The following is a 13,589-nucleotide window of genomic DNA, read 5'->3' on the forward strand; positions in this document are numbered from 1 at the left end:
TAACTTAGTTTTCTTTAAGATTTAAAATGAAAATAAAAATTATTCTTTGTTCAGACTTCAAATTGCAAAGAGTTATTTTTTTTTTTTTTAACCACGGAGGTTCCACCATCCTTATCTCCCGCGGGTATGGTTGCCCATCTATGATTTTTACGCACACATGCTTTTTTCCAAATGAAAAGAAGACAAGATAAACAAACCAAACAAATGCAAGTTTGTGCAATAAAGCTCATTTTCCTGTAAACATAACATTTTTAGCTTAAAAGAAATTTTGTATTTTAACGTAATAGAACCACACTTTACCACAGACGAAGTTTCTTAAGGTTTTACCATAAACGAAGTGACTTTTACATCAGAGAGTTTTAAATTCAGGACTTACATACAACAATGGAGGAAAATGTAACACAGTTAATTTGAAAATAGTTCTTCCATAAAAAACAGAGACTCAACGAGCAAAACATAAAATGTTCCTTTAAATTCGTTGAGCTATTGTAAGTGGTTTTGCCGATCAGCATAAAATGATTGCCAATCCTATTTTGCGTTTTAAGCAACACGCATGATGGCCCCCATTGAGCGCAACTGAATAGAACGTTCACACTCAGCTGCCTTTCAAAGATTTGAGAGCTGAAATTAATTTGGGTGCTTTGTAATGGCTTGGGTAAAGAAAAAGATGGAGGCTAGTCTGTCACTTTTGAACAGACGGAGACAGACAGCACGTACGTCACTGATAAAAGCAATTCTCATCCAAAAAGAAAAAAACTCAAGTGAAAAAAAAAACAACGGAGTATATCTATGCCGCTCAACAAAACTTGCTGTCTCATTCCTCTGCTTGGCATTCATCTGAGTGGTGTCCATTTGCAAACAGCACACGATGTGCGTCGACTAAATTGAAAAGCACATCCCCATGCGCACATTACTAAAACGTTCGCACATCTCTTACTCTATGGTATATGTGCGTGTATTTCTAGCTAACTTAGTTTTTATGTGGTATGCGATACAGACAATTGCGTTGAACAAAGTGGCTATTGAGTGGCAAATTTTGGGTCTCATGCAGTTCTCTGGTATGTATTCGTAAAATTTTTATTTTGCTCATGAACTTTCCATTGAGTAAAAGCGATCTAGTACAAATCTAAAGCTTTATTCTTCTCTGGTTCCTGTGGTATAAGATGAGCTTTAATTGTCTGAGTAGACTGAATACAGACCACAACCGTCTAAAAGCTGTATCGGGAAACACTCCCTGTCTATCACAAAAGGCTAAATTTCCTAAGTAAGTCTTATTGCAGACTGTATAAAGATCACTTTTGGCTAAAGTGAAAAATGACTTATTATTGATCTAAAAATTGTATCGGACAATACTCTCTGTTATTGAAGATGTAACTTATTTCCAGTGTTCTTTAGCTTTCAAGGGTTAATTAAAAGTGCCAGTTTGAAATAATGACAATGTATGACCATTGCGATACCACAACAGAGACAGACGAAAGCCTCTGTTGGTAATCAAACCCATAATACCCGCGCCGATAATCCTATCTCGCTATCAGCTCAGCCACTGGGCGCTAATGGATTAGGCGAAAAACCATGTCTTCATTCTGGCAATAAAAGCCTAAGTTAAAGGCAATATATAAAATTCATTAGCCATAAACGAGTTTTTTGGAAAGTACAAGAAAACACCTTTTAAGAAAAACATTGGGAACTTGTTTACGATAAAATTAATATCATAAAAAAATCATTAGAGTATCACCTAAATGGCTGCCAGGCACAAGCAAACACAAAAATAAGTTCATAGGCACATACATTGTTTGATAACATTTATGCGATAAAGAAATATCCATGACAAAGTAGGTATTTAAATGTGCGAAAATAACAACAATTTTTTGGTTTTATTATGGCATAACGAATGCAGTAGATCGTAATACAAAACCATAATGGGTTGTTGCGAGAATGGAAGGCTTTTAATACAATTGTGTTTCATAAGATTGAACTAAATCCAAATATACTCTGAAAGAGTTTGAATTACTAACTGAGATCTGCTTATAATTCATGAAAATGTGAGTTTGAATTTTGTTACCATCCATTATAAATGTTTGATGATAAAATAACTTTTAAATAAAAAAACTAGTCGAAACCCCGAATAACATGTTCTATATATCAAGCATGAAAGGTATTATCAGGGTAAAAAGAACTTTTTACTAAATTTCCTATGAACATTCCATTAAGGAACAGGGGATATTTCTCTCATATCAATGTGTTCAGTCCGATTTAAGTTTAAGCTCAATGATAAGAGGCCTCCTTTTTATGCCGAGTCCGAATGGCGAGCCGCATATCGACACCACTTGGTAGAGAAGTTTTATCAAAGCAGAATACCTTACCTCACCGCTGAAAATTTTGCTAATGATCACGCCGGGATTTGAATCCAGGCCTTCAGCGTCATAGGCGCACATGTTAACATCTGTGCCACGGTGACATTCCATTATACATTCTATTATATTTGTTCCGAATTCAAGAATTTTTGCCAAAAACATACTTTTATCGTAAAAAAATCCAACTTTTTCAGAAAAGAAGTTTACTTGGCGAACATTTCCTTTCCCTAATTATTTTGTTATGTGCAACGATCGCGATACAAGTAATACTGACCGCTGGCTTGCTGAACAATACTCAATAAATAAAACCAAAAATGAGTCTTGTTTGAGCGAAATTCTCTGCCAAATCGAAGAGACTTAAGATATAAACAAACCAAACGAACTCTCGTTTCCCTGTAACAAATCATCTTTGACTGTAAACAAAAGATTTTTGGCCTCAAAGAATTTAAGTTTTTACTCATATGAGAGCCATACTTTACCACAGACGAAGTTTCAAAAAGTTTTACCCTAACCACAGTGACTTTTATATCAAAATGTGGCAACCTCACGACTAGCATTCAATATTGAAGAGAAAAGTTGCACAGTAACTGCAAAAATAGTATTTTTCACCAATAAAAGAGATTTTTCTTTTGGTGTAAAGATATTCCAAACGATTTATTTTTTGAGTATAAAGATGTTACATATTTGAGAGCATAACGAGACTAAAAACTCTTCGAGAATGAGGCCCTATATATAACCATTCCCCACATGTAAATTTAGCTAGCCTCAGAGAAAAACGTCAGTTTTTATTAGTCAATATGCTGTGAGCACCACACAGACTGGAAGATTTAGCTCCAATTTGTGTGGTGTTCATTATTCTCACGAGAAGCTTAGCTGCGAGCTACCGGGCGTGTCCACAGGTTGCGGATAGTGGAATGCTCCATAAGGAGTAGCTGCAACGGCAGTCGTAGACAATCAGCAGTATCGAGCGGAAAGTCTCAGTGAGAGGCCGGACGGCACCGGCTCTTGCACAGATACTGTGTATCAATCATGCTCGGTATGACAAGGCGTGGTATTGGCGCCTTTAAATAAACAATGGCCACCCTGTTCCCGAGGCGATCGGTCCTTTGGACCGGAACGAGCTACAAGGGCTTGACGAGGATCACCATCTCCACATGAAAATATGGCTACAACAACAATATATTGAAAAACCTAGTTATAGTCTTTGGTAGCAAAATAATAGAATAGAATATATAATAGAAATTTATTAAGATTTTTGATAATAACATTTATTTTCTCATATTTTACTCATGTTTTAACGGCTTCATTAACTTACTTCTTGGCCCTTTTTTTATTTGACATGAGTAAGTTAGAAAAATTTAGAAGAACAATTTGTAATAGTTTCGTGCTAAATTCGTTTTCTTAATAAAAAGAAAAGGTTTTAGGAGAAATTTTGAAAATTTAAATACAACAATAAAACCAAAGACTTTAACGTTGGTTTTTATATACAAACCTCTCAAAAAAGCTGTGGCTAAACCGAAAACTACATCGTGTCAGTAACAAAGGTTTCAGTCATATTTTAGCACAATCATAAATAAAGAAAAGCGCTAAAAAAGTTGTTGTTTGTTTTTTTTTTTTTAACACATGGGTAGTAGGAAACGTAGGTGTGGTTTGCGGATCAAACCACTAAACGGGTCATATTAGCCGAATGGAAAACAAGACTGACTGTCGTGGTTAAGAGTGATATGACATACAGTTATCAGGACAAACACAAAGTGTCTCCAAAGTGCCGACTACAATTTTTCAATCACGTTTTTTGTTGTTATTGGCGGCATTATCTTAAAACGGTTTATATGACAGCTATATCAAAACATGGACCGATTTGGTCCATTTGCCATCCCAACCGACCTTCACTAATAAGAAGTATTTATCTAAATTTTAAGCACCTAGCTTTACTGTTTCGAAGATTTGCATGCTTTCGGCAGACAGACGGCCAGCCGGACGGACATGACTAGATCGACTTAAAATGTCATGACGATCAAGAATATATATACTTAATGGGGTCTTAGACAAATAGCAAGAGGAGTTTCAAACCGATTCGGACCGTACTTAGCGCAGTTGTTGGAAGTCTTAACAGAAATTTTAGGGAAATTGAAGAAGAATCAAGAAGTCAAATCGGGAGATCGGTTTATATAAGAGCTATATCCATATCTGAACCGATATGTCTCAGTTGCAATCCCCAACGACCTACATCGATATTAAGTATCTGTGCAAAATTTCAATTGGCTAGCTTTACGCGTTCGACCCCTATCGTGATTTGGACAGACGGACGGATGGTCGGACGGACATGGCTAGATCGACTCAGAACGTCGAGACGATCAAGAATATATACACTTTATGGGGTATTAGGCGAATATTTCGAGGCGTTACAGACGGAATGACTTGACTACTATACCACCATCCTATGGTGGTGGGTTTAAAAACCGAATGATTGCCGATGTTGATGTTGTCTTTGCTGCTTTCAAAAATCGCATCTTAGCCATATTAGCCAGCTAAGTACAATTTTTTCTCGCGAAGTGCGCCATCTGCCGACGAGTTTTGGTTGTGTGTGTGCATTATAGTTCAGAACCATAACACACACAAACAAAGAAAAAGCGCGAACTAGTAACATACTCAAAATCAGAGTTGTACAAAATGCAAATGGGATTGTATGCGTGACTTACTTTCAAATTTTTTTTAGTTCTCTCCATGACTGAAATTTAACACAAATTTTTCTTTCCTGCCTAGCGTCAAATTAAAAATTGTTGTTTTTTGTTTGAAAACGGATAAGTGATGCGTATAGCCATGCGTGTGTTCATTCGTTGCTGTTCCAACAACGGTTGCTGAAACCAAGAGAATAAGAATATGTGTGAATTCAACATCAACGTTTCCGTAAAGAAAATTTTAGTTTTGTGTACCCCTGCACAAATTACTGATTTTGATCGATAGTGCACTCAATTTTTTGTTGTTGGGCAACTGCGCAATCACTTAGCTCCCGAGCTAGTCAAAAATTTTTCACCACATTCAACATCATATTATTACCAATGCTTGAACTTTGTTACCATTTGGCATACGCTTAAAGAGACACACTGGTGTTCAATATTTGTTCACATTTTTTTGCGGACTCTGTTAGATTAGAATATCCCCTGTCATTTGAAAATAAAATTTTTGCCACATTAATTGGTTTTCTTACATATTTTGCACATATATATATTAATACAAAAAAAAATTATAAAAATTATAATAAAATTAAAAAAAAAAATAAAACATTTCTCATTTATTAAAAATAATAAAAAAAACTAAAAAACGAAAGTCTCTTTTGGTCGGAAGAGAACAAAGAGCTCCGTTCAAGCAATGTATTACTCTGGGAAAAAGTGTGGAAATAGGACCGGTAATTAATTTTTTTTTTTTGAATATTAAAATGTTTAAAGATAAATTAACTGTTTATTTTAAAATTAATATGAAAAAAGAAAATAAATTTTAAAATTTCTTAAAAAAATACTGTTCTAAGTTGTTCTATATCTGTTTTTGATTATTTACAAAAATAAACATTTATTTTATTGATCAAAACAATTTTTTATTAATTGTAAGTAAAACAAAATTTTCACATTTTTTGACTGTTATTTCACAGAAGAGAAACAAACAAAAACATTTTCAAAGTGGAGTTGCTGAGCTATTGTGGACCATTGGAATGAATATCAGCAAAAAGAAGGATTTTTTAAAGAAAGATACCGCAAGCAAACAGAAAAACAAAATGACACTGATGAAGGGTTCTAACAGTCCCCAAAACATCTGAGAATGGTGTCATTAGTAAAAGAATTTTTATAGATTTTCGAAAAGTAAACCGAAATCCATGATAGCACTGATGAAGGGTTCTTACCAGGCCTCGAAATGTTAGATTAGCGAAAGTAAACAGAAAAGCACCACTGATGAAGGTTTTTAAACAGGCCTCGAAACTTCTGACAATAGGATAATCAGAAAGAAGGATTTTTATAGATTACCGAAAGCAAACCGAAAACAAAAAAGCGCTGATGAAGGGTTCTGAACAGTCCTCGAAATTACTGATAATGGAGCCATCAGTCAAAGGATTTTTATAGATTTCCGAAAACTAAACCGAAATCCATAATAGCACTGATGAAGGTTTCTTGCGAGACCTCGAAATGTTAGATTACCGGAAGTAAATGTTAGAGTACAAATCCATCATGCCGGTAATATTCATTTGCATGGTCAAAGTGCTGAGAGTTCCCCTTTGGAAGAGAAAATAACGTAAAAAATTGTTCCTTTCAAATAAAAAATAATAAAAAAGCTATTTGACAAAACAGATAAAAGAACTCAAAACAGAATCAATTTCTTTAAGATTTGGAGAAAATTGTTTTTGATATAATAGATGGAGAAAATTGTTCTAAACAAAAAAAATCTGTTTAAAAAATCCAAATCGAATACCTTTCTGCTATACGAAAGTTTCTTTAAACTTTGTTTTTTGTTAATTAATAATAAAAAAAATTGACTTTCAAAAAATTAAGTTTTTTAGTATGTATAACCACATTTCCCAGAGTAATACCATAGTTCCATGGTCCCTAAAAAATGTACAAAAACCTTACCAACAAATGTTACAACAGCAAAATAATGCCTTCGAAACAAAAAAAAAAAACAAAAATAATAAATTACACCTGAAATTACACCAAGACATCATCACACCCTTAAAAAAAAAAAACAATAAATATCACTCCAGGAATAGATTTGACTCCAGTTGCAGATTTCCTCTTTATGGGCATGGCGTCCTAGTCCACCATCTCGAGTATTTCTATTTTCCTACATCATCACACAATTCTCGATAGATTTTTTCAAATTCTACCATTGTAGCTGGTTGCACATCCAGTTCACCGAACAGCCTATCGAATTCTTCGTCCGCTTGCCTTAGTTCATCGTCGGCCACCACAATATCTTCGAATTTCGTTATCATCTCCTGGGGGCTGGAGCATGCCATACGTTTGACACCCCGGCTAGCTCCGTTAGAGACCCACAGCTGCACATGCTGATTGATGGCTTCTGCTGATGGCGACATGGATTGTGAAATGTTCAATGTTTCCGAACTTTTCGGCAGTTGAGGTGGAGGTTGTTTTGGAAGAGGTGGCGGTATTTGTGGTGTCTTGAAGCCGTTCGCCAAACCATTGGAGTGGGAGGAGGTATTTGTTGGTGTTTTAAGGCCAAAGTATTTGGCATATTTACTATCGACTTGTGGCGTGGACGATTTAGAGGAACCATTGAACGATGCCGATCGAGGAGTTACCTGGGTGCGGCTTACAATTCCTCCGGAATGAAGCGATTGCGCGTTGGGGGTATTTTTCCGAGTGAGTTTTCTTTTTATCTCCACCACCGGGGTGGTTTTGGTTGATGCCATTGTTGTGCTGCTATCCATTGTGCCGGCCGAGGAAGAGGTGTCAATATTCTCCTTGCCTGAGTCAGTATTAGAATCCTCCGTATGATGGGAGCTGTGCAGCAGCACATGACCATGGCCATTGCTTAGATTGGGGGCTGAGTTATTGAAATACTTGCTCAGACCATTATGGCTAGCATGATGCTCGGCACTGTTCTCCAGTGAGGCCAAGGCCGTGGAGGCCTGCTGGGGAGGATGACTGTTCTGGCGATAATCGAATTTCATGCTCTTGACATTCAGCTGCATCTTGTTCTGTTGCATCTGATTGCAATTCTCAATGAAGGGCGACTTGATTTTGCCAATTTTCTTGGGCGGTTGCTGTGAGCTCATCGAATCATTGCTTTCCACGCTGATTTGTTCGCTGAAAGTCAGAGAGGCGGTGGGCGTTGTGTTCTCCTTGGTTTGACCTGAGGTTTGGTTGTTGTTGCGATCATTGTTCAAAAAGGTGGTGGGGAGCATTAGTTTACCTATGATCTTCAGTTTAATGCGCCTCATGGTGGGCGTTAGCGTAGAAGTGGGTGTGGTATCGGCATTCGATAAATGGGCTGGCGTGGCACTGACTGGTTGTCCTGATGCTTGCAGAAATGGTGAAGTCTTGACAATATCCGCCTTAATAACCTCACGCGAATCAGTGAAATCACTTATGCTCGAATTCTTCTTTGAGAAACTTTCACTGGCTCCATTTGTGATTACCTTCAGATGGTTGATTATCTGATCCTGCTTAAGAATGGTGGGCGAATCGTTAAGTACGGAGGGCCATTGTTGACCACACTCCATGGGTGTGGGTGTTACGCTGGCACTACTCTGGTTGGTACTACTTCTTGGGGTGTTGGCCGAGAAATAATTGGCATATGAACTCAGGCTAGAGCTGCGCTCTATGCCACTCATTGGTGGACTTCGGGTAAACGATCCTGAGTTTCGATTATTCGATTCGGTGAGACTGCTGAAAAATCTTAGTCTCTCCGATACAGGTAACGAAGAGGGTTCTATAGGCAAAATAAGAGAAATCAATAGAAAAAAATTAACGCATTGTGAAGGTGAGAGGGGCAAACGGGACTTTCACAGGACTTACGTGTTTTCATTTTACACTTTTTGCCGTTTGTTGTTGTTGTTTGTTTGTTTTCGGTTTTCTTCTTTCAGTTGCTTTATGGGAAACTGTAATGTTAACTTTGTTCTTTGGCTTGCAAGCAGCAAATGTTGGCTGCCTTCATTTTTTGTGTTTTCGAATTTCAGATAAAATGTCCATTGCCGTCATTGATGTCTACACTTGCACTCGCACAGTTGCCAAACTGTAGAGGTTTTAGTGTTGAAATTATGAATTTCTTTTCCTTTGTTGCATTTTAATCTTGTAATTGTACAAATGTGGTAGTTATGGGGATCATAGAGTGTCCCGAAAAGTTATTTTTATATTCACCACCATAGGTATATTCAGTTAGTCAAAACGTTTGTAAAACACTGAAACAATAATTTCAGACCATACAAAGAATATATATTCACGATACGTTTTAACAAGTAAAAGCGTGCTAAGTTCGGTCGGGCCGAATCTTGGAGTTTCACCCTAAGCAGACAAAAATTGCGGCTTGTAAGGACTCAAGAAGTCAAATCGGAAGATCAGTTCATATGGAAGCTATATCTAAATCTGGACCAATATGTCCCATTTGCAATTCCCAACGACCTACATCCATATTAAGTAAGTGTCTGTGCAAAATTTCAAGCGGCTAGCTTTACGCGCTCGAGTTCTATCGTGATTTCGACAGACGAGCGGACGGACGGACATGGTTAGATCGACTCAGTACGTCGAGACGATCAAGAATATACATACATTATGGGGTCTTAAACGAATATTTCGAGGTGTTACAAACTGAATGACTAGATTAGTATACCCCAATCCTACGGTGATGGGAATAAAAATTGAGATATTCAGTTGATTTTTTTTAATTGAAAATTTAATCGTTCTCAATTGAAAAATTAATAAATTCAATCATTTTTTATTTGAATGTGATTATTTTTCAATAACAGTTGTGATTGTAATTTTTGTCATTTTCAATTAAAAAATTAATTGAATCAATTTTCAATTTTTTCAGTCACGATCGTAATTGAAAATTTTTTAATTTAAAAAAAAAAAATTTACAAGTAAAAACGTGCTAAGTTCGGCCGGGCCAAATCATGGGAACCCACAACCATGGATTCTGCCAAAAATTTGTAACAACTAAATTTAGTTGAAGGGCATAAATTTATTTTACATATGGTATATATCAGGTTATATACCGATTTGAACCGTACTTGGCACAGTTGTTGGAATTCATAACAGAACACTATGGGCAAAATTTTAGCTAAATCGAACAAAAATTACGGCTTCCTGGGGCTCCAAAAGTCAAATCGGGAGATCGGTTTATATGGAAGCTATATCCAAATCTGAACCGATATGGGCCCCAAAAACCTATATCAATAGCAAGTATTTGTGCAAAATTTCAAGTGGCTAGCTTTACGCGTTCAACCATTATAGTGATTTCGACAGACGGACGGACGGACGGACATGGCTAAATCAACTCAGAATGTCGAGACGTTCAAGAATATGTAAGCTTTATGGGGTCTTAGACCAAATTCTTCGAGGTGTTACAAATGGAATGACTAGATAAATATACCCCCATCCTATGGTGGTTGGTATGAAAATGGTGTTTAAGTAAATTCAATTAAAGGTTATTTTGTTTCCTATAATAAGAAGAGGAGGAGATTTCAAGGACCCCTAGGTCCCACAGCAGCCGGTTCTATGTGCCGGATTAAACCAATGGAGTACTTCATCGATTGTTACGACAACAACATAAAATCTATTGGACACCCCTACTCGGCACCCGTCTTTGGAGATCCTCAGCGGCAGAGTTTTTTTGTATACGGAAGCCCAAGGATCTTCGCCCAAGCAACACACCTGAAGTTCATGTTCGTGTGAACGAAATATTGAAAAAAATTTCAATAATTTTTTAATTCGATTAATTAAAAATTTAATTGAAAATTTAAAAATGTTCAATCATTTTTTGAATTGGGTAAATTTTTTTAATTGGATAATTTTTTTTAATTGAAAGTTTTTTTTTCCAAAACTGTGATTGATATTACTTTCGTGACTCAAACTGATTATTATTTCTTTCAGTGTAGACCGATCTTCCGATTTAGAATTTTAAGCCCGAATATGATACTTATCGAACCATATTTACATATAGCTGCCATATAGACCGATCTGCCGATAAACGTATTCAGCCTATAAAGCCGCATTTATTACCCAATTTCGCCAAAAATTGGTTCAGAGAGTTTTATTAGACCCATCGATATCCGAATAGAATATGATCTATATCAGGCTATATTTACATATAGCTGCCATATAGACCGAACTGACGATTAAGACGCATTTATTACCCGATCGATATCCGACCCTAATATGGTCTACTTCGGTCCATATTTACATATAGCGCCATATAGACCGATCTGCCGATTAACGTATTCAGCCTATAAAAACCGCATTTATTATCCAATTTTGCCGAAAATTGGTTCAGAGAGTTTTATTAGACCCATCGATATCCAAGTGGAATATGGTCTATTTCAAGACATAATTACATATAGCTATCAAATGTACCGCTCTTCTGAGTTTGGGTATTAAACCTGAAACAACAGCATTTATTACCTAATAAACACTTCATGCAAAATTTCAGCCCAATCGGATAAAAATTGCGCCCTCTAGTGGCTCAAGAAGTTAAGATTCAAGATCAATTTATATGGCAGCTATATCAAACCATGGACCGATATGGCCCATTTACAATCTCAACCGACCTACACTAATAAGAAGTATTTGTGCAAAATTTCAAGCACTTAGCTTTACTCCTTCGAAAGTTTGAGTGCTTTTGACAGACAGACGGACGGACATGGAATTTTCCAGCTAAAAATCAATCGGTCATATTGACCGGTTTGGTCTAATTAGGAATATAACAAATCTTGATCTTTCTGGTGTTAAAAGACGTTTGCCCATAGTCATTGCTTGCAAACCATTTCTCACCGAGCTATGAATTATAATGGGCATATCAAACAATTGTTAATGCAAATTTGCCCCCGAACATCCCATTAAGGAACAGGGGCAATGATAAGACATTTCCTTTTTGTTGTCGAGTCCGAACAGGGTGCCGCATGGCTTCTATGCATGGCATGGTACCTCACAAATGTCGCCAGAATAAGGAGACGTATACCAAGGAATTACCATATGAAAATTCAGCAACTGCATTCCCTTGTGCATGATTACCCGAATCACTCTGAAATTTTTAGGTAAATTTACATTTTAATGATTTCTCAAGGCTTTATTTTTGGACATTAACTACTCCAAAATGAACAATTGACCACTTGTTTGAAGGAAGCACTTGCCACCTGTCAAAAACATGTTAATAAACTTCATAGTAACAAACTGTAAAAACTCATTAAAATGTTTGCGTTGCCATATGGCAAGACCAGGGCGATCCAGGTTAAGACATTTCGTTAAATTTTTTCGTCACTTCCTAATACACATCAGGAAGTTTTTCTTTGCATGGACCAGTTTAACATTTTGTCGCATGCCTTTCAGATTTCTATGTGCACTTGAGCGATTGGACTTAATCGCCTTTCTCGCATAAGCTTTGTTGTGATAAATATTTATTGTGTTTTTTTTTCATCCGTTGCTTGTGCTTCTTCTTCACAGTTTCTTTAGTGAATGGAATTAGTGTTTATTTTTCTGTTTTGAATTACAAAAAAAAAAAAAATATTGTGAGTGGCAAACCAGTAGAGGGATAATCATCATTCTATTATATAAATTTTTTGTATTGTACTTCAAACACTAATCGCAATCAGAATATACAACCTCTAGAGGCTTGTAGTTTTATACCCTCCACTATAGAATAGTGGTATGCTAACATCATCATTCCGCTTGTAATGCATCGAAATAATGATGCGAGACCCAGCAAATAGTCTGGATTGTCTTGACATTTGAAATCTATTTAGCCATGTCCGTCCGTCTGTCTGCCGAAAGCACGCTAATTTTCGAAGGAAGGTGCTTGAAATTTGATGCAGATCGGTTGGGATTGCTGCCATGTAAACCGATCTCCCTATTTGATTTTTGAGCCTTTAGAGGGCGCTATTGTTATCCGATTTGGCTAAAATTTGGTAATACGAAGATTTCAATGACATTCAACAGATGTGTCAAGTATGGTGTGAATCGGTCTTTAACATGATGTAAATCGAACTCCCGATTGCACCTGTTGAGCCTCTAGTATGCGCAGTTATTATTTGATTTAGCTGAAATTTTTCACAAAGACTTCTCTTATGACCTTTAACCTTAAAAAAATTGATCTCCCGATTTTCAATGATATTCACCAGATGTGCAAAGTATGGTCCGAATCGGTCCAAAATATAGTTTCCATATAAAATAATCTCTCGATTATATTTCTTGAGATTCTATAGGGTTTAACTCTTATCCGATTTGGCTGAAATTTTGTTCTATGACGTTTTCTATGACATTAACAAATGTGTCAGGTATAGTGTAAATCGGTTCAAAACCTGATATTGCTCTCATATAAACCTATATCTCGATTGCACTACTTGATGGCGCAATTCTTATTCCCTTTGGCTGAAATTTGCTCGATGACTTCTTCTATGACCTCCAATATAAGTGCTTAGCATGACTTGAATCGGTCTTGAACCTGATATAGCTCCCATGTAACCCGAACTCCCGATATGACTTCTTTAGCCTCTAGAGGGCGCAATTATTATTG

General features: G+C 36.5%; 1 protein-coding gene across 15 annotated transcripts in view; it reads right to left on the reverse strand.

Moving 5' to 3' along the window:
* The window catches only part of LOC106082465 (supervillin), a 927,162-nt gene that overhangs the window by 320,978 nt on the left and 592,595 nt on the right, over positions 1 to 13,589 (reverse strand). The window contains exon 12 of one of the 15 annotated variants that reach the window (XM_059360292.1): positions 124 to 8,795. The exons of the other annotated variants lie outside the window; for them this stretch is intronic. Within the exon in view, the coding sequence (XP_059216275.1) occupies positions 7,177 to 8,795 (1,619 nt within the window). The 3' untranslated portion in view covers positions 124 to 7,176. Of the gene's footprint in view, positions 1 to 123; positions 8,796 to 13,589 lie in introns of those variants that run through there. 15 annotated transcript variants of the gene reach the window in all.

The sequence above is a fragment of the Stomoxys calcitrans genome, chromosome 1 (genome assembly GCF_963082655.1).
Source record: "Stomoxys calcitrans chromosome 1, idStoCalc2.1, whole genome shotgun sequence".
NCBI lineage: Eukaryota > Metazoa > Arthropoda > Insecta > Diptera > Muscidae > Stomoxys > Stomoxys calcitrans.